This window comes from Medicago truncatula, chromosome 3, assembly GCF_003473485.1.
Source record: "Medicago truncatula cultivar Jemalong A17 chromosome 3, MtrunA17r5.0-ANR, whole genome shotgun sequence".
NCBI classification, from domain to species: domain Eukaryota; kingdom Viridiplantae; phylum Streptophyta; class Magnoliopsida; order Fabales; family Fabaceae; genus Medicago; species Medicago truncatula.
This window is the reverse complement of record NC_053044.1, coordinates 18191591-18217060: the sequence shown is the minus strand read 5'-3', so window position 1 is coordinate 18217060 and position 25470 is coordinate 18191591. Positions and strand designations below refer to the sequence as shown.

At 31.4% G+C, this 25470-nt stretch overlaps 3 protein-coding genes across 3 annotated transcripts; 2 read left to right on the top strand and 1 right to left on the bottom strand.

Moving 5' to 3' along the window:
* The first annotated feature begins 256 nt into the window (after positions 1 to 256).
* LOC25491236 (GATA transcription factor 28) lies at positions 257 to 4187 on the top strand. The gene is made up of 4 exons (XM_039831310.1): positions 257 to 455; positions 3124 to 3255; positions 3433 to 3538; positions 4016 to 4187. Exons 1-4 carry the CDS (start codon positions 283 to 285, stop codon positions 4037 to 4039), a joined length of 435 nt encoding a protein of 144 aa, XP_039687244.1. The 5' UTR covers positions 257 to 282; the 3' UTR covers positions 4040 to 4187.
* An 11947-nt stretch (positions 4188 to 16134) lies between these two features.
* Positions 16135 to 17871, top strand: LOC25480975 (histone-lysine N-methyltransferase family member SUVH9). The gene has a single exon (XM_013586541.1). The coding sequence runs from the start codon at positions 16135 to 16137 to the stop codon at positions 17869 to 17871; it is 1737 nt and encodes a 578-aa protein (XP_013441995.1).
* Positions 17872 to 22299: 4428 nt separating this feature from the next.
* Positions 22300 to 24652, bottom strand: LOC25480974 (ATP-dependent zinc metalloprotease FTSH 8, mitochondrial-like). Its single transcript, XM_024774303.1, is given in 4 exon segments — positions 22300 to 22812; positions 22814 to 23638; positions 24495 to 24517; positions 24520 to 24652. Coding segments are annotated over 4 exon segments (1494 nt in total).
* Between the last annotated feature and the right edge of the window lie 818 nt (positions 24653 to 25470).

The window sequence follows — 25470 nt, the reverse complement described above, 5'->3', positions numbered from 1 at the left end:
ATATTGAATCTATATTATGTTATATTTATTAGTTGAAGTACAAATGAAAACAGGAAACCTTGAATGGAGTTCTGTCTTAACACGTATGTAATGATAATCTTCTAGCTCTGCCTTTCTTAAAGCAGTGTAATAATCTATATGTAGTGAATATATGATACCTGTCAAGTTTATCTGCTGAGTTGCTGATGTTGCGTACTTTTATATGTATAAATCTATGTTCTGACCAACATTATTTTATTATCTGTGCAACACTTGCTAACAAATACAAGTAACTTCTTTAGGATGCAAAGAAGTAAAGGCCGATTTACATCTACCAAGTCCAACCTTGACGAGTCTGCATCGGCTGAAATGAGTTGCGAGGTAAAGAGTGAAGAATCTGCAGATGGTTTTCAAAATGGTGTTCAAAATTTTGCCAAAAAAGTTCGGTATAATGTTCGTAGAGAGGTAGCATTAAGGTATGTTTCGAGGGAATATTTGCTTGTGTTGAAATCAAATCAGTATGTTCACTGGCTTGTTTGGATAAACATCTTATAGCATGAGTGTTTATGTATAAGCTTGCATAAGCTATTTTTATAGTATAAGATAAAATAATGTTCAATTATTTTTGTATATGATATAAGTTGTTTTTATAAGCGAAGCGATATTGAAGAACTAAAGAAAATAAGTTGAAAAAAACTTCTGAAAATTGTCATAAGTTGTTTTCATAAATTCTTCCAAAGAGTCTCACAAAACCTATGCTAGTAGATAAACTCAATTAAGTCAATCCAAACAAAACATTGACCCTTTTGGATTAGCTTATTTTTGAGCTTATGCGAAGCAACTTAGGCAAATAAATAAGCTTTTATGCATAATTCATAAGCTTGTCAATGTAGTTTATGAAAAAACAGCTTATGAAGATACAATTTTTGTTAGCGAGAACTTATGAATTAACATAAAAGCTTATTTATTTGCATAAGTTATTTTTCATAAGCTAAAAAATAAGCCAATCCAAACGAGTTCATAGTGACAGTTCATCAACCTGCAATGATAGATATTTGTTTCTTTTGGGAAAATAGTGTTCTGGTTCATTCAAAATCAGTTAACTATAGATTGTTTCAATTTCAGTTCATATTAATTAAGGACTTAGATCTTTTTCTCTGATGAGACCATCTAAAGATTAATTGATATATTGCATCTATGAAGTTCCTTATGTCATAAAGAATGATATAACTTTGCAAATTTAAAGTGGGGATTTGATGGATACTTAGGTTGTTTGCTTTCTAAAAACATTTTTAGTTTTATGTTCTAAAGTTTGTGTTAATTTTAAATTCCTAACAAGGAAATAGAAGACTTATGTAGCAAACATATGTGATAGAGAGAAGATAGAAAACAAACTAGGAAGAACGCATTTTCAGAAACAATGAAAAGGTGTTTTGACATTTTCAAAGCTTCTGAAAATGCTAGATCTGTTTTTAAAATAATTGTAAACGAAAATGGTGAGGGAAATATTGGATCTATATTCTCTTGTGTTTATTAGTTGAAGTAAAAAAGAAAACAGGAAACATCGAAAGTTAACTGACTCTAACACTCCAATGGAGTTCTGTCTTAACACATTATGTAATGATAATCTTCTAGCTCTGCTTTTCTTAAAGCAGCATAATAGTATAGATGTAGTGAATATATGCTACCTGTTAAGTTTATTAGCCGAGTTGCTGATGCTGCGTACTTTTATATGTATTAATCCATGTTCTGACCGACATTATTTTATTATATTTGCAACACTTGCTAACAAATACAAGTAACTTCTTTAGGATGCAAATCAGTATGTTCACTGGCTTGTTTGGATAAACATCTTATAGCACGAGTGTTTATGTATAAACTTGCATAAGCTATTTTTATAGTTGAAAAGCAAACAAATATTCCCTAACATTGTTTACTTTCAATGTTTCCTGCTTACATTTATTTTTGTATATGTTATAAGTTATATTGGAGATTTTATGAAAATAAGTTGAAAATAATTTATGAATATTGTCATAAGTTGTTTTCATATATTCTCCCAAACAGAATCACAAAATTTATGCTAGTAGATAAGCTCAATTAAGCCAATCCTAACAGAACACTGACCCATTTGGATTGGCTTATTTTTGAGCTTATGCAAAAAAACTTATGCAAATAAAAAAGTTTTTATGCATGATTCATAAGCTTGTCATGGTAGTTTATGAAAAAACCAGCTTATGAAGATACAATTTTCGTACATAAAAGCTTAATTACTTGCATAAGTTATTTCTCATAAGCTCAAAAATAATTCAATCCAAACGAGTCCATAGTGGCAGTTCATTGACCAGTCTGCAATCATATATTTAAAAGGAGACTCAGACTCGGTGTTTCGTTTGGGGAAATTTCTGGTTCATTCAAAATCAATGAACTATAGGTTGTTTCAATTTCCGTTCATATTAGTCGAGGACTTGGATCTTTTTTCGCTGACGAGACCATCTAAAGCTTAGCTGATATATTGCATCTATAAATTTCCTTATGCCATAAAGAATGATATAACTTCACAAATTTAAAGTGGTGATTTTGATAGATACATTGGGCTTGTTTTCTTTCTGAAAACATTTAGATTTTATGTTCTAAAATTTGTGTTAATTTTAAATTCCTGACAAGGAAATGGAAACTTATGTAGCAAACATATGTGAAGAGAGAAGATAGAAAACAAACTTAGAAAGAAGTCAACGAACGCATTTTCAGAAACAATGAAAAAGTGTTTTGACATTTTCAAAGCTTCTAAAAATGCTAGATCTGTTTTATGAAATAAACGAAAATGGCGAGGGAAATATTGAATCTATATTCTGTTGTATTTATTAGTTGAAGTAGAAATGAAAACAGGAAACCTCGAAAGTTTACATACCCCAACACTCAAATGGAGTTCTGTCTTAACACCGTATACTTAATGATAATCTTCTAGCTCTGCCTTTCTTAAAGCAGTGTAATAGTCTATATGTAGTGAATATATGCTACCTGTCAAGTTTATATGCTGAGTTGATGATGTCTGCGTGTACTTTTGTATGTATAAATCCATGTTCTGACCGACATTATTTTGTTTTATGTGCAACAATTGCTAACATATACAAGTAACTTCTTTAGGATGCAAAGAAATAAAGGCCGATTTACATCTGCCAAGTCCAACAATGATGAGTCTGCATCGGCTGAAATGAATTGCGGAACAAGTGAAGGTTTGATGGCAGACAACGATGGATCCCAACAGCAAGACTATGTGTAAGCAGACTGGTTTATTTTTGAACAAGGGAAGAATAACTGAATGAGTATTCTAATCTATATATTATAGTTGACTTGATAGCTTGAAAATAAAGTCTTATTTGGAAAGATTTCAACCTATACTGAAATTGCTCTTTATATTATTTGATAAATGGTCTTTCTTTCAACTCATATCAGTTGTAGGCATTGTAACATCAGTGAGAAGTGCACGCCAAAGATGCGGCGTGGACCTGAAGGGCCAAGAACCCTCTGCAATGCTTGTGGACTTCTGTGGGCAAATAAGGTAAATGGGAACTATGTTAATTATTCATGTCAATTGTTATCCTTTTGTTTTTCCAATGTTGATCCATACAATTACTACGGGTTAATCATGATTTTGGTCCCTGTAATATTGAGCCAATTCGGTTTTGGTCCGTATAAAATAAAAAATTTAGATTTCATTTCTCCACTTTTTTCCCCTCATTTATCTGTCATTATGAATGTGTTAAAGTGGCATACTGATTTGGAATATATCATTATTTTATGTTTTTATTAATTCCACCTGGCATTCTTATTCTTCCTCTTGGTTTAGGTTCGACCATTCATCTTCTCCTTCATTGTTTCTTCTCATCTCTACTTCAAACCCTGTTTATGCATCTTCACATTTTTTGCTTCATCGTCATCGCGTTTCTGCTTCATCTTCTACTGAATCGTATGGCTAATGTTAACAATTTCTGTTCATAGCTATTGATTGGGCTTATGTTTCATGCCTTCTTTACGGATTTGCAGGAAAAATGGGAGGTAGTAGAAGACTGGCCGCACAACCTAAGGTTATATGCATAAGTTGTTGGTTGGGATGATGAATTTGACGTTGTTAATGGAATAAATACAATTCCATCCAATATTAATGGTGGTTGCAACATACGTGAAATGAATGTTTTTCTGAAGCGCTTTAAGAAGAACTTACTCATGATGGATGGCTTTGATGATGTCTTGGATTTTTACAAGTCAATGTAATTTGTTGTGTATTTTCAATTTTTTTTTTTATGTATGTAGCAATCCAAGTCAGTGTAAATTTTTTATGTTAAATGTTATGTATTTGTGAGTTATGTAAGTTATATGTTACATAATCTAGTTTTGATTGAATGAAAGTTTATGTTATGTGTTTGCAAGCTGTAACAATTCAAACAAGAATTAAGGTTATGAATTGATCCTCTTTTTTATAATTGTGTTGACGATGATGACACAGAATACCATAAACATAAGTTTATGCCATGGTTATGAAACAATTTCTGTAGCACTGAATTGATCCTCTTTCTATAAGATTATGTAGCACAAAATAAATGAACCATTTACTGCAATATGTTAAAGATGAGACTATTTTTACTAGAACAAAGTAAACAAAAAATTGAAATTATGTCATTACTCAACCAATATGTTGAACTTCAGCAACTCAACAATAGAAGGTAGCATTTCCCTTGAATCTTCTTTCGAGCATTTTCCTTGATTCTTCCTTCAGCAACTCCTCCATGCTATTGAGCACATCTCTTTGTCGTTCAGAGGGAAGCTGATAGGAATAATTAAAATCATATTCCACTGGTTGAAACCTACATTTACCTTGCAACCCAAGATCTATGAAGTTAACCGATTAAAATATCATGATATGATTCCTTATTCATATTTCTCTAAAAATATTAAATGATCTAATTACCTTATCTAAAACAGGTATTACTTCTTTGTTTATGAAGTAAATAAATTTGCTGCAAGATGCTCCCCTCTGCAAGAAAAATTGAGTTGGTTGAAGAAAAAGTAAAAAACTAAACATAAGTGAATATGAGAGAATATAAACAATACTTACGTGGACAACATGATATCAACCTCTCCATATGACTTGCATCACTTACCTACAAGAGTTATTTGCACAACTTCGAATTTTATGTGCCAGAATAGTAGTCTAAAATCAAGCGAATTTTTCACAAATGTAGAACCAATGTTTTAAAAATCGAACTGAAGGTAGAACCGTTGAGACCTTCGTGTCAAGGTTTATCAAAGTATAAGACTTGGGAGCTCTAGTAAACTGAGGTTACCCTCTATTAGGGTTAGTTAGGAGGCGTCCAACCGGTTGAACAGTCTGGTCCGGTTTTATAAACATTGCGTAAAACAAACTCTTGTCACATCTCATATATAAAACAAACATAAAGAGAAAGGGAAAAAAAAATAATCACCATGAATATAGCATCTAAATAGGCTCAAACTCATCAGAAATCCATAAATATTTGAAACTAGTATAGTGACCCGTGCCAGCACGGGGAAATAAATTTTTTTTTTTTTTTGATAATATGTATAGATTTTATATTATATTATCTTAAAGTTATAATTGTGGTTATAATTTAAATTCGATATGAAAAAAATATCATTTTAATTTTGTATATATTTTGAAATATCTAAACATTGCATATAACGATAAAAGTATTTGATTTATTATACTTGTACTAATTATTTGTAGTATAAGATGCACTCATTGTTAAACTTAGCATATGTAATATTTTTGCAAAAATACGCCGACGTACTGTATAATAATATTTGTTGACAAAATGTATTTTATTAATCATAAAAACTAAAAAAAAAAATTATATAATAGTCAGTGTCACATGCATACACGTAATCGGTAAATGCAAGCGTTTAATTTTTTACGGGTGTGTATAAATATAGTTTGGGCTACAGAAACACGATTGTTATTTGTTTTTAATTTTTACAAAACAAATGGTCTAATGTAAATATTGTATATTAGGTTAACAATGATGTAAAAAAAAAAAGGTTTCGCGGATTGTTAAACCTGAAAAGTGCATGAATTAATAATCAATGGCAAGAGGATCTGCTTATATAGAAATTGCATGTCTATAATGACCAGTACGCCTTACAAAGAAATTAAAAATAAAACGACTTCCAAACAATAGGCAGCTTTAGTTTTCTAAATTATAGCAACAACAATTCTAAAACATAACCAATGTTCATACTTTTTGAAAAACTTCATGATACACAACATTTGTGGTCTCCTTACAAACATTATTATCTTCATCCAGGATGAGCAACTTCAGACCTTTTCTTCAAGTTACTCGAGAGACAGTGACATAAAGTTGTCCATGTGTGAACACAGGCTTAGGAAGATAAACCCCCACTCGAGATAAAGATTGACTCTCGCTTTTATTTATTGTCATTGCAAAACAAAGCGTCAATGGAAATTGCCTGCGCCTGAATTTGAAGGGTAGTCCTGGATCACTCGGAATAAGATTCATCTTGGGAATGAATACCCTGGTACCTTCCCTTTTTCCTGTAATTATAATAGCAGTTATCGTGCTCTTCCCTAGATGTGTAACTGTCAGCCTCGTACCATTACACAGTCCAATGACCTGATCGATGTTTCTCATCAGCATAATTGGACATCCCACCCTCAGTTTCAACTGGTGATTTGGAATTCCATAGCTCTTAATACCATTAAGAAATTCCGTTGTGAACCACTCGCTCTGGACATCAGACTTTTTGCCCGATCGACAAACTGAATCAGAGCTTAAATACTCTTTCTCTTCACCTGGAATCATCGACATCATATATTCGTTAACATGCTCAACCGAATCAAGCGTTGGTGCGAGTATTCCCTTTTCTTGGAAAAAGAGCAGGTCACCAATGTTATCATTCGAATCGGGATATACAAAGTGTATTAGTGACATCAAAGAATTTGTTGTGTCGGATATGAGCAAATCTTCGGGAATTTCTACCTTCATTTCACCATTCTCATTCGAAGCGTCGTTGCCGTCTCCAATTGAGAGTATCCACTTGCCAAAATTAGCAGTTTCTTTCTGCTCTGTAGGTCCCGAAGATGCACCCAATCTGATATTAACAGTAAGCCTCAACACATTACAATAAGCCCATATATTTGATGAATTGATTGAGGCATCAACAATATCCTGCCTCGTTCCTTTTCGGACAACATACAATATTTGTCTGAAATCACCACCTAAAACTACCGTCATTCCTCCAAAAGGTCTAAACTCGTTTAAGGGATCATTCTTGGATATGATATCATGCATTGATTGGTCAACTGCCTCAAAACACCATCGGTGCATCATTGGAGCCTCATCACAAATTATCAACTTTGAAGCACGCACCAGGTCTGCCCTAGGGACTGTTTGCGTCGAGTGCACGGTTCTTCCACCTGGTAATAGAAGAGTTGCTATATCGCTGGATGCAACATTCAATACAATTAACCTCTTCGATCTAACAACAACTAACAATGTTTTCCATATAAAGATTTTTCCAGTACCACTGTAACCATATATGAAAAAGAAACCATCGTCGTCAGAATCAACAGACTCCATGATCTTGTCATGCACACTTCTTTGTTCATCAGCCAGCATCAGTAACATATCAGTGTGTCTTTTCCCGTTTATCTTTGTTGTAATTTAGCTCATCAACGATAAGCTTGTTTGTGAACGTTGGCATGTCTGCTGCGTTTGCCATGGGCATAGATTTGAAGTCAGTAAGCAACCGTCCATTTTCCTGAAGCAGCGTTTCAATTTCAATCAAACACATGTTCTTCAAGTCATCGTCACCGATACGCTGATCTGCATATTAAATGTAAAGTCACGAAATTAATATTAACACCTTTGCATGCATATGTGTGCACGTTGAAGAGAAACAAAAAATATTAGCTTTATATGAGAATCCTTTATATTTAAACATATCAGCCTAAAAAATGTGGAAAATGCTGAATGGTATCGTAGAGTTAGTAACTCTTAGTTTGTTCTTTACTATATCCTAAAAAAAGTACATCTTAACTACTTAAACTACTCTAATCAGCCTTTACTATATCCTAAAAAACACACCTCTCGAAAACAACCTTGTCATCAAGGTTGGAATGTGCTAGATTTCTTAATGTGTAATAGTCTTCAAATGTATCGCCCTTATCCCTATTTTTTATTAGTGAACGTGAAATCCCTCTCTCCGTGTAAAACTTTAAATTCAACCAAATCATTTGATTGTCATTGTTTTTGCTATAAATACAATAATGGATGGTTAATTGGTAATATAATTTCTATTAAAAATATTATACCATAAAATTTATATTTATGGGTTAATTTAGTGATTGAGGGTAGATTTGAATTTTAAGTCAAGACAAATTTTAGATTCGTATAAAAACTGAGACCCAATTAGTTGCTAAGAAAAAAAAAAACCTTTAAGTTCAAAAAAATTAATTTGAAAATTTAATCTCTATCTCAATGTCCTCTTTCTTACTTATTATTTTTAATGAAGTAATTATACATTTTTTATTATTATCAAGACATAATTGTATCTTTAATTATTGTGAATGATCAAAGTTTAGCTGTAGAATCCATTAACAACACTAAGACGAGTTAAGGGAAAACGGAAAACTTGTTTTATATTCTCAAATGATTTAAAGAACTCTGTGAGTTTCTTCTTTAAGATAGCCCTGATTGGAGCATTTTAAAATTTCAACAAATCATTTATAATTAAGACAATTAAAGTATGTGTTTAATTTTTGAAAGAACAAAATAAATTTTTTTTATGCTTATTTAAAGGTTATTTAAAGGTTTACTATCAATTTTTTATATCGTATTCACGCGGAAGTCACGATCCTTTACTATAAGCATACCCAAGTCTTTGGAATCAAATGTCGTGAAACAAAGAAAAAAATAGATAGCCTATTTAGAACGTTTGTACCAAATTAATTTCATTCAAAATATTACAACGTTTATTTCAAATATTACAATGTGATCACTTATTTAAAATGTTTGTATCAAATTAATTACATCCAAAAATATTGTTGATCCTTATAGATATTTGTCTTAATTAAAAAATAATAATGTCTAGAATTTTCATGATTTATAAACATGAAAAAATAAACTCCTTAATTATTTGGTCAAAGGTTTATTTCATTGCATTCTTAAATTTTTCTCAAAAAAAAGAGTTCTATCTACTCTTTTGTGAAAATGACTAAATGAGCTGTAACTATATTACTCAATTAATATATATTTTTTATTAATTACCATTTACATTACAACATATACGGTGTTGTGATGGATAAATTAAATATGTTAATCAATATTATTACTTCCCTCAACAACAAAAAAATATTGTTATTGATTATCGTCCAATAAACAACTGGTCATAGCTTTCTTTGTCAACTACATAATGAAAAATAATTTTTTAAAGAAATTATTGAAATAAAACCATAACAAATTATAAACGAATATACAAAAAATGATAAACTCAATTAATCTATTAGGACATGATATTGCTGGTGAAACTTGGGTGTTGCCATTTGATAGTGTGTGTGCATGATGTTTATTTTTTTATTTCGCCTAAACTGACTTTAAATATGCAGAAAATGATAAACTCAATTATGAACTAATAGTAAAAAGCATTAAAATGATAAGTAATTTATTAACTAATTTCATCAATATAATACTCCTTTGTTCCATTTTTCAGTCCGATTACATATAAATCATACCAAAAAACTACACAATCCTTCTTTGTATAAGAGACATAAAATAGTGACTCATCATAGTAAAAAATTTATCTAGATTCTTTTCTAAGAACGACTAATTTCTTTGGAATCTCAAAGTTTGTCATAATGTCATCTTTTTTTCCCTAGGCCCTCGTGTGAAGAATATGTTGTCTACCATCATATAATCGGTTTCATCTATAAAATAATATCTCCATATTCTTATTTTTTTGTGCTTGTTCGTGATTTCTTGATTCAATACCCTGTATGCATAGGAACCACAAAAGTAAAAAAAAAAAAAAAACTATAGTATTCATTTATAAACCATCCATAAATTTAAATAGAATAATAACGAAAACAAAAAAGCATAAGGAAAAAATAAAATAAGTCACATGAAAAATAAAATAAAGGAGAGATGAATAATTTTTTTTATAGGAGAGATGAAGAAACTACTTTTTATGTGAACATTTGATTCATCAAAATCGCAGCATAAAGGAAATATTACTCTTGGAACATTGATATCAATGAAGAAAAATATGAAGAAAAAAGAATAAAAAAAACTAAACAATCTTTGTCTGAACATTTGATTCATCAAAGTCACCACATAAAAGAAATATAAATCTTGGAGCATTGATATCAAAGTTAAAAAAGAAGAAGAAGAACAAAGAATAAAAAACGGGGGATAAGAGTTGTGAATTGTGATGTGAAATTATGTCAATCCATATTTCTAATTTATAGACTTGTTTCACACTGTAATTTGGTATAATAACCATTATTTTTTTAACATTCCTAAAAAAACAATTGTTCTATGCAGGGTATTCATTTACAAAATTATTTGGTCATGAATCAATTCTAATGTCCATAAATTGTTTTAATAGCTATTAAAAGTGTATCATAAAAAGTCTCCTATTCTAAGTTTTTTTTTTAGGAAATCTCCTATGTTAAGTTAGAGGTGATTTTGACATATATATGTAACATAATCATTAGAGGTCATTTTTTTTTCTTCTGATTATGTGTTTTTTTATTATTATTATAATATATGTAATGATCCAAGCATAAACAATTAAAATTTTGGTCAGTGATAATAGTGAATTTTTATTATTAATAAAAATAATTTTTATTAATAGTTTGTTTTCATTATTGTTTTCAGATTATAGTAATATTTAAGTTTGATCCAATTTTTTAATAATAGTACAACATATGAACTTCTTTATTTTTTTAACGAAAATACAACATATGCTATTTTTTAAGAACGAAAATACAAAATACAATGAAGTATATCATTTGGTTTTGTTACTTTTAATTTCAAACACAAAATAATTTGGATATAAATAGATTCGTGTGTATATATGTGTGAAAAGAAAAAATTCAATTAAAATAATTGTTAAGATATATTATATATTTAATATTCCATGAATAGCAACACATCAAATTAGAATAATTTTATAAAACTCAAATACAAATAAAATTAATAGCATTAAATGTCAAATTCATGAGAATGCTTGGTTTACTTCATAGTGCCACATGTCATGAGCAAGCTTGAAAGATTTATAATGCCTTAGCATTATTTGGTGTTTTTTTTTGAATAAACACTATAATGCGTTATTATTAATAAAAAACAAATTTGAATAATTCAATCAATTGTTTTATTTTAATCTTTGAATTCAAATATTTTAATTCAAACTATCTTTTTTTGAAAGAAGTTTAATTTAAACTATTTGATTATTAAAAAAAATTATTTGATTCAAATTTGTACTTTTTGAATTCGAAATGTTTGATTTCTAATATAAATTCAAGTAATAGAATTTGATATTGTAAACGAAAATAAAAAGTAAGAAATGTCTAACATTATTTGATGTTTTTTTTTTTGAATAAACACTATTATGCGTTATTATTAATAAAAAACAAATTTGAATAATTCTACCAATTGTTTTATTTTAATCTATGAATTCAAATATTTTAATTCAAACTATCTTTTTTGAAATAATTTTAATTTAAACTATTTGATTATTAAAAAAAAATTATTTGATTCAAATTTGTACTTTTTAAATTCAAAATGTTTGATTTCTAATATAAATTAAAGTAATAGAATTTGATATTGTAAAACTTCCTTTTATACATGAACATTAAATACAAATATGTGAGGATGATTGTGGTGAGAGCATTTTGTGAGGATCAATATGGTGAGAGCATTTGTAAAAAAGAAAGGGACATGTAGCAACACCAAAACAATAGTAATTCATTTCCATAAAAGTCTATGAAATGAGTCCTAAATTTATATTATATAGATTACTCCATTTAATAAATAAGGAAATGTTTATTTTGGGCATAAGTAACGCAATATTACATGGTTGTTTCTAGAAACTGGCATCATACAATTCTCTAATAAACGGATTGTCAGCACATGAAAACTTCATATAAATCTCATCGTAATCAACAAAAATATTTATATTTATTTGGTGACAATTTAAAATTAAAATAAAGCAATATTACATGGTTGTTTCTAGAAAGAATTATCACACGGTTATCTAATAAACAATTTTTTTAGCACATGAAAACTTCGTATCAATATTATCGTAATCAACAAAAATATTGATTTGAGGACAAGTCCAAATTAAAATAAGGAAATATTACATAGTTGTTTCTAGAAAGAATCATCACACAATTTTGCTAGCACATGGAAACTTTGTATCAATATTATGATAATCAACAAAAATATTTATTTAGGGACAATCTATTAACTATTTATTAAAATTGATGCTATATAAATTTACAATTTTGCCCCTAGAAGAGGTAATTTAGTAATTCTATAACTCCTTAATCTTGGTGAGTGCCACCTCATCCAAATTTTTTTCTTTTTTATTTATTTTATATTATTTTCTTTTTTATTTTATATTTATTTTATAAGAATATAAATAAACCTAAATTCAGTTGCTTCTACATTATCGTTTGACCCGACTTTTTTCCAACTTCTCTACGTTTTTAAGGAGAAGTTAGGCCAACCGCTATATCAATTAAGTACTTAATAAAAAAAAATACTTTTTTGAATGCCTAAAATTAAAGGGAATGAGCTTTGGCTAAAAAGTTGTTGAAAGTTACTTTAAAAAATTATTTCTCGATAATTTATTTCACAAACATCTCTTTTCAACTCACGCTGGGAACATTTTATTTTATTTTTTAATATTATATTTCAATATATTTTTTTCTTCCATTTTATTTTATTTTATTTTATTTTTTGAACCGTTCCATTTAATTTTTTAAGGAGGTTCCATTTAATTTCAATATCATTTAATCATCACAACCTCACAAATATTTTTATTCACGCTGTCATTTAATGATAGCAAATATTTTTATTTCCTTTCTTCAACCTCGCGAATATATATACACACACATTAATGTATAGAGTAATATTTTATGTCCGTTCGTCTGTCTGTTTTTTTTTTGTTATGCTAATGCATATAATTTTTTTTAGTGTTGCGTTGAGTGTTATCTACACCGCCGTTGTGGGAGATTAAGATACCGTTTGACCCGGTTGTTTTTCAACTTCTCTATATTTTTAAGGAGAAGTTAAGTCAAATACAAAATCAATTAGTACTTATTAAAAAAGTACTTTTTTTAATGCATAAAATTGAATGGAATGAGCTTTGACCAAAAATTATTGAATGCTACTTCACAAAACTACTTCTCGACAATTTTTTATTTTTTTTACTTTCGCACCGGTTTCTGACCCATCAAAGGTGGGCGACTAATCCGGTTCGTGCGTAGAGGCATGCACACTGGCCAAGCGTTGTTCCTCCTCTGAATCGAACCCGGTATTCCCCGGGCACGTCCTTGGAAGGAGCTTCTTGCCACTAGAGTCCAAGCAACTTGGTTTACTTCTCGACAATTTATTTCAGAAGCATCTCTCTTCAATTCACATTGGGAACCTATTCTTTTATTTTTTAATATTATATTTCAATATGTTTTTTCTTCCATTTAAATTTTTTTTTGGAACCGTTCCATTTAATTTTGTTTAAGGATGTTCCTCTTAATTTTTCTACCTTTTTTCAAAGGAATTTTATTATCTTTTTATCACTTATATATTTAATTTCAATATCGTTTAATTATCACAACCTCACAAATATTTTTATTCACGTTGTCATTTAATGATAGCAAATATTTTTATTTTCTTTCTTCAACCTCGCTAATACACACACACACATTAACATTTAGAGTAATATTTTTTGTGTGTCGGTTTTTTTGTTACGCTAATGCGTATTTTTATTTATTTTTGCATTGCATAATACGTATGATTATTTTTATAATATTTTTTATTTTAGTTAAAAGTAAAATTGTAGACGTATTTTCTTCAAAAAAGGTATAGATGCCTAAAAAAATTATACTTATATATATTGCACCTTTATATTGTTGGTGTAAGCCCTAGAGGCCAATAGTTTATGTTAAACTTATCTTATGTATCATGATTTTTATTATTGAATAATATATGACATTCTTTATTGTATTTATAGTAATGTTAATAAAGTCCTTAGAATAGATAGTTCGTGTAATAATATATTAAGTGTGACTTAATCATGAGATTACATTATCATAAAGAACACTATTCTTAAATGTATCTGTAGTCAATCTTTAATATAATTAGGATAATAATAAAGCGTCGAAACTATTATGTATGTAGATTGATGACCGCATCTCATGGGTTATAGATATGAGATATTAAGTCTATACATATGTATAAATATTAGGAGTAATATTTATACTGGATAGACCCACTGTGAGAATACTACATAGTACGTTATGTGATTAATTGTCATAAGATATTCTCACAATGATAACAGTGTACATCGCTCTTAGACCTGAAACCACTTTGATCCCTAGATGTGGACTCAAGTACTTTGTTTCCATTCTAACGTTGTCTGTAAAAGGATAACCATAACGTTGGTTGATGGGTACTTGATGAATCATGATGAGGGACATGAGTTTCCTAGATGGGATTTGTCCCTCCTCATAAACAGGAGATATATCTTTAGGCCTCTTGATGAAATATGACTGTAAAATTGCATAGCCATGCCGAACTAAGTCAATATGAGATATTGGACTTATTCGTTATTCAGTATATTTCGGAATCAAAAAATATAAACATTGATCTGTACAAGGGTGACAATATCTATGCATTGGGATTTCTATTTTTATGTGTGGATTCTTGAATTGGACATTAAGGTTGTTTTTGCTTCTGGTACAAAGGTGTAGAAGTATGACAAGTTAACTGACATTGTTACTCATGAATTTCGCTTTAAGTTATTTAAGGAAATTCAAGATGGAAAGTTCAAAACTAACGTTTTATATTGTATAGTTATGTGCTTTAATTTATTTACGTGTTTTCTTCGATTATAATGTTCTTATAGATGTAATTTTTATTTAAAAATCATTGTGGTTCTTCATTAGATTGTCATTTATGAACGACAACAATTTCTTAGGAAAATGCAGCTATTTCCCTTAATTTGTTCATTTATCTTTTATAACATAGATTTTTCTATTTTAATCCCTAAAAAAAACAAAGTTTTTTTTTTTTTTTTAAAATACAGTAAAAGTGATTTATTTAGAATATCCGAGTTTGTGCAAGATTCATTAATTTGCACATTTTTTTTTAACAAATTTTTTACAAGATACGTTATTCAACCCGTGCTTCGCACGGGTTTGTAACTAGTTCTAAATTTAAAATGTTTGGGCACAAAATAGAAAATTATTTGATAATATTAAATGATTTGAATATATTATTTAATATTTTATTTTTTTCATTTATGTGTGTGTCCAAATACTTATAATTTGATTTTATATCCCTTTAACACTTGCTCGAATAGAGAAATACTTATAATTATGATATATTTTTTCTTAAAAAATATATGTCATTCAAATAACCGGGTCAATTCATAATAGAAATTAAATTAGTATTTTCTAATTTGTTTCGTTCTTATCACATTCTTACAACAATCAACGTCACCATCGTTCACACGAGTGCTTACAATAATCAACGTCACCATCGTTCACATCAGTGCAAGTGAAAGTATATATGTATAAATACTTATACGTGTACACCTCATATTTTCAACCAATCATTCAATATTTTATTTTCTCTACATCGCTCTTTTTATCATATCATCAATCCATCACATCATCTTCTTTATCTCTATCACCACATGCTTGATTTTCTTACATTTATTCAACACCTTATTTTTCTCTTTTCGCTCTTTATCTATCACTTAATCAATCAATCAATCATATATCTATTTGATTTCTTTCACTTTAGTGATAGATTTAGTGTTTGGTGTATAAAAAATATTTTTATAGCAAAAAATACAAGAAAATACAGTAATAGCGACATGTATTCTCCAAATCTAAACCCTTCCATATCACGCACCATCGTTCCAGCTCCCAACGAGCCGCAAAATTACTACAACAACCCTTTGGCGGGAGAAGCTTCATCATCAAAATCGAAGCAAAATCTTAAAGATGAGAACAAGGAGCTTGTTAGCACTGCGATGGATGGGGATCACCGTCAATGTCGCGAGACGGTCCGAAGAACAAGATTGATTTTGAATTCGATTCCCAAATCGGGACTGCCTGAAGAAGAGAATAATCGTAAGGTCATGAAAGTTTTGAAAGCATTGATGAACAAGTTGAAAGAAGTGAATAATAGTAGGATCAGAAATGATTTGACAGCTGCTACTTCGATGAACGATCATCGTTTGTGTCTATATCATGATAAGAAAATCATTGGTCCAGTTCCTGGTGTTTGTATTGGTGATGTTTTTCTCTATAGAACTGAAATGTGTGTGATTGGTTTACACGGTCAACCACAAGCTGGGATTGATTATTCACATCCTAGTATGAGTACTAATGGGAAACCCGTTGCTACTAGTGTGATTGTGCCTTGTGGATCTGATGATGTTGATCAAGATGACTTTGTTATCAATTCTGGCCAAGGTGATAAGAAGGATCAAAAGTTGCAAGGAGGCAATCTTGCTATGGTGACAAATATGCAATATGAGATTGATGTTAGGGTTATTCGAGGTGTTGAGTATGATGGTGTTCCTGCTACTACTAGTAAGGTTTTTGTTTATGATGGCTTGTATAAGATAACTAAATATTGGTGGGAAAATGGTGAATCTGGTTTTCGTGTTTATAAGTTTTTGTTATCAAGGGTTAAAGGTCAACCTAAGATCGGTAGTATGATCCTTGAGGAAGCTCGTATGCTTAAGATAGGTCAATTATGTTCTAATTCTATGTATGTTATTTCTCATGATATTTCCAATGGGAAGGAGAATATTGGTGTGAGTTTATATAATGACATTGATAATGATCAATATCCTATGCAATTCGAGTATCTCCCGAAGGCTGCTTTTCCGCAATTCGTGTTGCCTCAGAGCATGACAACAAGGGAGTCGAGGAGGGCGAAAGAGTGTTCTGAATCCGTTGATGGATGCATTTCATCAATCAAGAATGGCAACACTTTTCCTTATAGTAAAAGTGGGATTCTTCTGAAAGGGAGGTCATTAATTTATGAATGCGGTCCTTTTTGTAGTTGTCCTTTGTATTGTAGAAACCGTGTGACACAAAAAGGTCTTGAACATAGGTTAGAAGTGTTTAGATCTAATGAAACTAGTTGGGGAGTTAGGTCTTTGGACCTTATCCTAGCTGGAGAATTTATATGCGAGTTCACTGGACTTGTTTTAACTAGGCAGCAAGTGGAAATTTTAACCATGGATGGTGAACATAACTCATTGATGATAGATCCAAGTCGATTTTTCAATAGTCGCACTCAAGAATGGGGTGATTTATCGAGGATAGATGCTAATCATGTGCCTCCCTCATATCCTCCTTTAGATTTTGCATTGGATATATCAATGATGAGAAATGTTGCCAGCTATATCAGTCATAGCCCAACTCCTAATGTGTTTGTTCAATTAGTTCTCTTTGATCACGATAATTGGAGGTTTCCCCATCTTATGGTATTTGCAATGGAGAACATCCTTCCAATGGGAGAGCTTAGTCTTGATCATGGAAAAGATGCTGGTTTGGATGAGAAATTGACCGGAAAGCTCGCGATATGTAATTGAAGGTTTTTTTATTAGCTTATTTATTTTTACCATTGTCTTCAATGTGATTTCATCGCACTTTTTATTTGAATGTTGTTTTGTCCAATCTTTGCTGTAATATGAGTTACAAACATATTATTCAATGCAATTATTTCTTAATTTTCAAGCGAATTAGTTTATTTTATTTTATTTGGATATTTGATTTTATTATTCCGTAAATTTTCACTATATTACTAATTATGAATGAATGGGCAACTCTGAGGCCAATCAATCTGATCCAATCCAACCATGACTATGCAGTATTATATTGGTTGTGATGCAAACTAAGATAATGATATTTCACTTTTTTTATTGTGTAAACAGCGGAGCCAAATTATCTTAATCACATATTTGAATATCATCTCTTTTGCTTTTTTTTTTTTTTGTGTGGAATTATTAATAATTTGTTTTTTTCATTGCAAGAAATAATTTATTCATGGTTGAGATTTTTCCTACTAAAATTAAAGAAAACCACTTAAAATTGCCAATTAAATTAGAACAGTTTTATTTTACAAACAACCACTTTTTCAAGCAGATGCAAAAATAATAATAGTGGTCAATCTATTATGTATCATTAGAACATGCTCTAAAGATATACCCCTTCCTTTTTTAGTAAAAAAAAAAAGAAGTCTTTCAATACTGGACACAAAAGTCTCCTCATGTGTGGTATACTTCTCAAAATCAAGCCATTCAATTGATATATGGCTTAATTGCACTTTTTCCCCTATCTTTTGCTAATTGTGCGATTTTGTACCCCCTCTTTTTTTTGAACGATTTTGCATTCCATATTTTGCCCCATTTCTCCTCTTTTAATGATGATTTTGAACAAAACACAATTGGCAAACGATGGGGTGCAAAATCGCATAATTAGCAAAAGATAGGGGAAAAAGTGCAATTAAGCCTTGATATATATATATATATATATATATATATATATATATATATATGATGTGAAAGATATTTTGACACCAAGAGTAAGTCTCTAAACTGTGGATGGAGGTGTTACACCAAAGGTTTGGATGGCTTATTATGTGTTTAATGCATATTTGGTCGGCTTAGGCATTGTAAACGTTCCCTTTGACTGTAGTTACAATCTAGGATAGTTTTATGGCTATAAATAGCCTTGCATGCTTCAACATATTCATTCATTCATTGATTCTTCACTTCTCTTTCTTTCTTACTTTTTCTTTCTCGTTTTTTAGTTAGGAGTGTTAATGATCATATTATGGTCATTGCTTATCACTCCTACGATCCTTGAAATTGCTTTGCATTTTATGCATGGATACTATGACGGTCAACAGAGACATTTGGTATCAATTACAACACATTTTCTTTTATTTTGTTATGTTTCAGATTTTAGAATCCAAAAATTCTTCAATATGGTTTCAATTACAAAATTCGAACAAAGGATATTTTTGGATAAAAAAGAGGATGTGCGGGTAAGTCATAGGGTAGGAAAAGTAACAGTCAATATCTCTAGTGTGGATCCATGCGGTCTTTGGAGTTTGCTTCATGGGCATATACTTGAGCTTGATGAAATTCTCTGTTTGGTCCATTTCAGATGAAATTTTAGGTGCAAATAATATTTCAATTTTGTTAACTACATGGAATAGGTTTAATTTCCCCTTATTCGATTTTTTGAATTGTTTTTTTTATAAGCAAAACTTTTATTAAAAAAGAGCAACTAAGTACATATCATACAAAAGGAAGGAAATCCAATGCCAGCCAATTAAAACAATAAAATGTCCCCTACAAACACCTAGCAGTGCCTTGACAAAGTTTGATTTTTAGTGCCAAAAAATTTCATGTTATAGTGCTACAAGCAGCCCTCTAAAACTCACCAGAGCACTATCGCACTGCACCATCACAAAACCTCTTTTATGTAAAAAAATGTACAAAAGCTCCTCTTATATATAACCTACGAAGTACGGACACTTAGTTAGACGTGTTCCGGCGTCGGACCCGTGTCGTGCCCCACACCGATACGACACCGACACATATAATTACATTGAATTATGCAATTTTGTCAAATTATTAGCAGTGTCCGTGTCCGTGTTCATTCTTCATAGTATATAACTATATAAAAACAGAAACCAAAAACTATTCGAACTCAGAACTTTGAATGTAGCTGCTGCATCATATTACCTTCCTCGAACACCAAATGCTCTTCTGGGATACCGTCAACAACACCAAATGGTAATGCTAAGAGAAATTCCACAACACCGGCCACGAAAATTCCATATAAAGGCAAACTTTAAACAGTTTCAAGACAAGCAAGTGTGCTAGACCACCAATCCGAAAATACTAAATTCTTATTCCTTCGTTCTCTACTAAATGAACCAAAACCAAGACAGTCGTTTTATCCGATCAACGACCTCCCCAGCATTAACACGTTTTCCATTAGAAATCTGTCATTACGTTCCAACTAAATGCATCAAGTTGTCGTTAACCAAATTAGATGTGACACCTTCCAGCCCCTCTTGCCTTTGCAACCCCCGAAGTAAACAACAAAAAATTATCTACTATCTCTGAACTCCATCCATTTGATTTCCAATTTAACCAATTGAGAATTAGATCCCAAATCTTCTGTTTTTACACAATTTATAAATAAAGGACGTATCGATTCTATGCCGTCCAAACAGAATTCACAACTTCGTTCATGAATATCCTGAATGGCTTCTCTCATCCATAATTCGACCCGGGTTGGAAGTCTTTCTTGCAGCAATTTCTATCCAAAAACGGTTATTTTTTACGTCACAGGTCATCTAAAGTTGTCTAACTGTAGCTATAAGTTTTGCATCTGCTGCTGCAAAATTTTGAAGCCTGTGCAGCAATTCATAACAGCCCCTGACCGAAAATCCAGTGTGTTCTCCGACAGCCACTTGACTGCATCATTCACTCCAGCCTGCAGTTGAACAACCGAGAGAGCTTCATTTAACATAGTCACACACACACTTCCTCTTCATGATTCAGGTTTCTATGCCATGTCCAATTCCAATTATACAACCCTGCAAGCTGGCCCTTTTTCTGCGCCACTGATATCCTTGTCCGCTGCAAGGTTAAATAAGACTGGGAACTGATCGCTTAATGGTTCATCACCAATCCATAAATCTCTCCAAAAGAAAGTGTTTACGCCATTTCCAACGACATACCTCACTGAGTTAGCAAACCAGTTTGGTTCCACTTCACACACCTTTCCTATTGAACATAAATCACGCCACCATAACGAGTCTAACCTTCCCGAATATGAATCATCCAAATGGGGCAATTTTTCTGAGAATATGAATCACGCCACCATAACGAGTCTAACCTTACCAAACTGCATCCTTTTCCGAAATGCATCTACTTAATAACGATAAATTAAACAAGTGCAAGTTTTTGAAATCAAGCCCTCCTTCATTTTTTGGTAAGCACACTCTCTCCCAACTCACCCAATTAATCTTGTTTCCTTCCAATCCCCCTCCCTAAAGAAATCTTCTTGGATTAGCACCCACTGATAATCCAAGGAACCGAAACGGCATTAGCACCCCTTGTTCGATTTGAACATGCTACGCATTTAAGAAAATTACGCCATCTAAGTTTGGCCAAAATATAAGTGGGGTGGTAAATAAAATATGGAATAAAGTCCATAAGAAAAATTACGCCATCTAATTTTAAATTTGAGGGGTAAAAATTGCATAATTATGACACTCGAATGGTCAAAAGTGCAATTCAGCTAACAAACAAGTACTCTTCATCGTAAATGTGGTTAATACATAAGGCGTCATGATTTGATGTTAAAAATTATGTCTAAAATATCTTTCTCCAGAAATATACTACTCTGATCTGTATTATAAGAGAAAAATTAATTTTTTAGATCCATTCAATAAATCATGTATTTAATCTATATTAGGAACTAATTTATTGACCTAACCTAGAAGGTAAATTTTCTCTTATAATATACAATGGAGGGAGTGTACGAGAACAACAAAGATTAACAGGACCAGACTATAAAACCTTCACAAACAGTATAAAAAATGGAAAAATAATGGAATATAATAAATAAGTCAAATATAGAATTCATATCTATAGATAGGAATATTGCTATGTCAGTAATTAAACTAAAAAATGTATCAACTTGGATCATACCCTAAAATCCCTTTTCTATTTGATCAATATAAGTTCAAATTGGTTTCATAGTAACAAAAATAAACTTACTCAACTATGTGGGAACAACCTGAGTAACAAAAATAAACTTACTTCTCTAAATCTTTCTCCTTATCTTGAAGCCCAAGATTTTTTCATAATTACCGAGTTCAGTGGGTAAGGGTCGCGCACCCAAGACTTGGAGCAAGTTGTCTTGGTATAGTAATTCTTTCTTTCTCCTTATCTTGAAGCCCAAGACTTGTTCATAATTACCGAGTTCAGTGGCTAAGGGTCGCGCGCACCCAAGACTTGGAGCAAGTCGTCTTGGTATAGTACTTCTTTTTCGAGCAGCAACTCTGCAATTTCAGCTACTTTTCCCTTGTGTTCCTCTATTAGTTGTATAGTATGTTTGAATGCTTTGTTCACCCATTCTCGTACTTCCTTATCAATGATTGCACCAGTTTCGCTGCTGTATGGTTTGGACATCTCAAACGAATCCTCTTTATGATGAGGGAAAGAGAGGAGGCCAACTTGTTCGCTAAAACCATAGACGGCTACTTGAGCATATGTCATCTTGGTGACTTTCTCCAAGTCATCTTGTGCTCCTGTAGAGATAGTCCCAATGAGAACCTGTTCGGCAGCGCGACCACCAAGGGCCATACAAGTCCTATCGAAAAGTTGCTCCTTGGTCATGAGAAGGTTTTCATTTGACAAATACTGGGCAAACCCAAGAGTTTCTGTTCCGCGAGGAACAATAGTTACTTTCAACAATGGCTCAGTATGTTCCAAGAACCAACCCCACAACAACATGGCCTGCTTCATGGTAAGCAATAGTACGCCTTTCCTGCTTACTTATTACCATGTTCTTCTTCTCTAAACCGCCAATGACCCTATCAATGGCTGCCTCGAAATGATCCTTCGTGACATGTTCTTCATCAGTCCTTGCAGCAATCAGAGCAGCTTCATTGCAAACATTAGCAATCTCCACTCCAGAAAATCCTGGAGTAAGGGATGCAAGTCTATGTGAATAATATGAAGGCTCATTGTCAAGTTTGATTCTGTTCAAGTAAATTTGAAATATCTGATCGCGACCTTTGATGTCGGGTTTGTCAATTGTTATTTGGCGGTCAAAACGCCCTGGTCTAACTAGGGCTTTGTCTAATACATCAGCTCTATTTGTACCAGCTAGCACAACAACTCCAGAAGTGGTTCCAAATCCATCCATCTCCACCAACAATTGATTTAAAGTATTTTCACGCTCCTCGTGTACATAATATCCGCCTGTACCCCTTGCCCGACCAATTGCATCAATTTCATCAATAAATACTATACATGGAGCACACTTCCTTGCTTCCTGAAACAAGCTTCTCACCTTAGATGATCCAACACCAACAAACGGTTCCAAGAAAATAGAACCGGATGTAGAGAGAAATGACACACCAGACTCCCCTGCAGTTGCTTTTGCTAAAAGGGTTTTTCCTGTGCCTGGAGGACCCAACAGAAGAGCACCTTTTGGAATTTTGGCACCAAGCTCTTCATATTTCTTAGGATTCTTGAAGAAGTGCACAAACTCCATAATCTCTTGCTTTGCCTCATCACAGCCAGCAACATCTTTAAAATAGACCTGAGAAAAATGAGTTCAAATAAGAAAACTATTCTCCTAAATTAAATTATGATCATCCAAGTTATTCACCACACCACAACTCCTTATAAAAATCAAATATAAAAAATAGGTTTAATTATGTTATTGGTCCATGCACTTTCACCACTTTTAGGTATTGGTCCATGTACCTTTTTTTTGTTTGATTGAAGTCTATGCACTTTGGAAAAAACTTGTTATGGTCCCTAGTTTAATCTCATGTTTAAGGGGAAAAAAAATAACAGTGCGCCACGTGGACCACTTAATCGACATCAGATAGCACCCTATAAGACTAAGAGCCCATTTGTTATAGGTTTTTTATGAAAAAAAATCACTTAAAAAAAAAAAAAATCACTTTTAAGAGTTTTGCATCCGTTTGTTACCGCTTTAAAAAAAAAAAAAAAAAATTCAGAATCTAAAAAAAATCTAAAACCAGCTTCAAATGAGAAGCGTTAAGGGTTACGGATAAAATAAAAGTGATTTTATATTTTAGAGATTTTATGAAAAATCAGAATCTATTTTACGTTTGTTTACCTTAATAAAAATCTTTTTTTTTTTTTTTTAACAAATAATCTAGTTTGTTTTGAGACAACTATATAAAGGGATTTTTTGTTACAAAATTAGTTTAATCTTTTAAATCGTAATTTCTCTCTCCTCTAAAACTAATCTATTTTTTGAGAAGCTGCTCATAACAAACAAACAGCTTCTCATTTGATGTTATAAAAAGGAAGACAAAAAAAATTAAAATATTCTATACATGAATAACATATTTAAACCTAACAAATATAGCCATTATTCATAGAATAGAATAGAATAGAAGAAGGAGTAACAAGTTACAAACCTTGTTTTTGGCATTTTTATCTATTTAGTAAAATGTGATTTTCCCGTGTTAAACATTCCTAAAGCAGTACGGTAATTAATATACCATTGTCCCCAATACAGCAGAAGTTCAGCAACTACCACCAATGTTTCTAGAAATCCTCGATCAATGTTTACCATTCTAATTCCTCAAACACGATTTTTGAACTGTGGAAGGAAATAAGGGGGATTAGGGTTTCCTTCCCAACTTCACTAATTTTATATTTATAACATTGCAGCTGAGCCCACCGATAAAAATTTGGTATGGGCCTAACTTAACACGCAAGGATCAAATAACACCATGGTGTCAAACTAAATTTTGACATCAAATCTTAATCATCTATTGTAATTCAATCTAAGGCTATAAATTATTTGGTTTATATGCTCTCTATTTCCTTTTTTGGAGAAGCAAAACAAATTTTTATTTATTTATTTCCAGATCACACATTTATATTACTATCTCTTTCTCTGCACTTGCCTTGCATCAATGTCTCAATGATGATAAAGAAAAACAACTAGGTATTTGGATGGTTGCTAAATGTCTAAAATGTATCCCTGGGACACAGTCTTATGAATTGTAATCACGTTAAGGAGTTCCCTAAAAAAATGACTTTAAGAAGTTGAAACAAGACCAAAATTAAATTAAATTGCTAACATTGGAATTTTAAATTAAATGTGATTTACTTGGCCCACAAAATTCCCGAGTCTTTTTAATCGGACCATTTTCTAAATGAATTGAGAGGATGGAAATCCCATTTTCTTAAGTGATGCTATATGGTTAAAACTTTATTAATTTTTCATCATCGTAAAACAATAGAAAGTAATATATTCAAAAGAAAGAAGAAAGAAATAAATGATCATAACATAAATTGGAATATAACATAAATTTCTGGGAGAGAGAGCGTATGCGACTATGTAACGTAAAAAGTGTATGCGACTGCGATTGAGAGTCTGAGAGA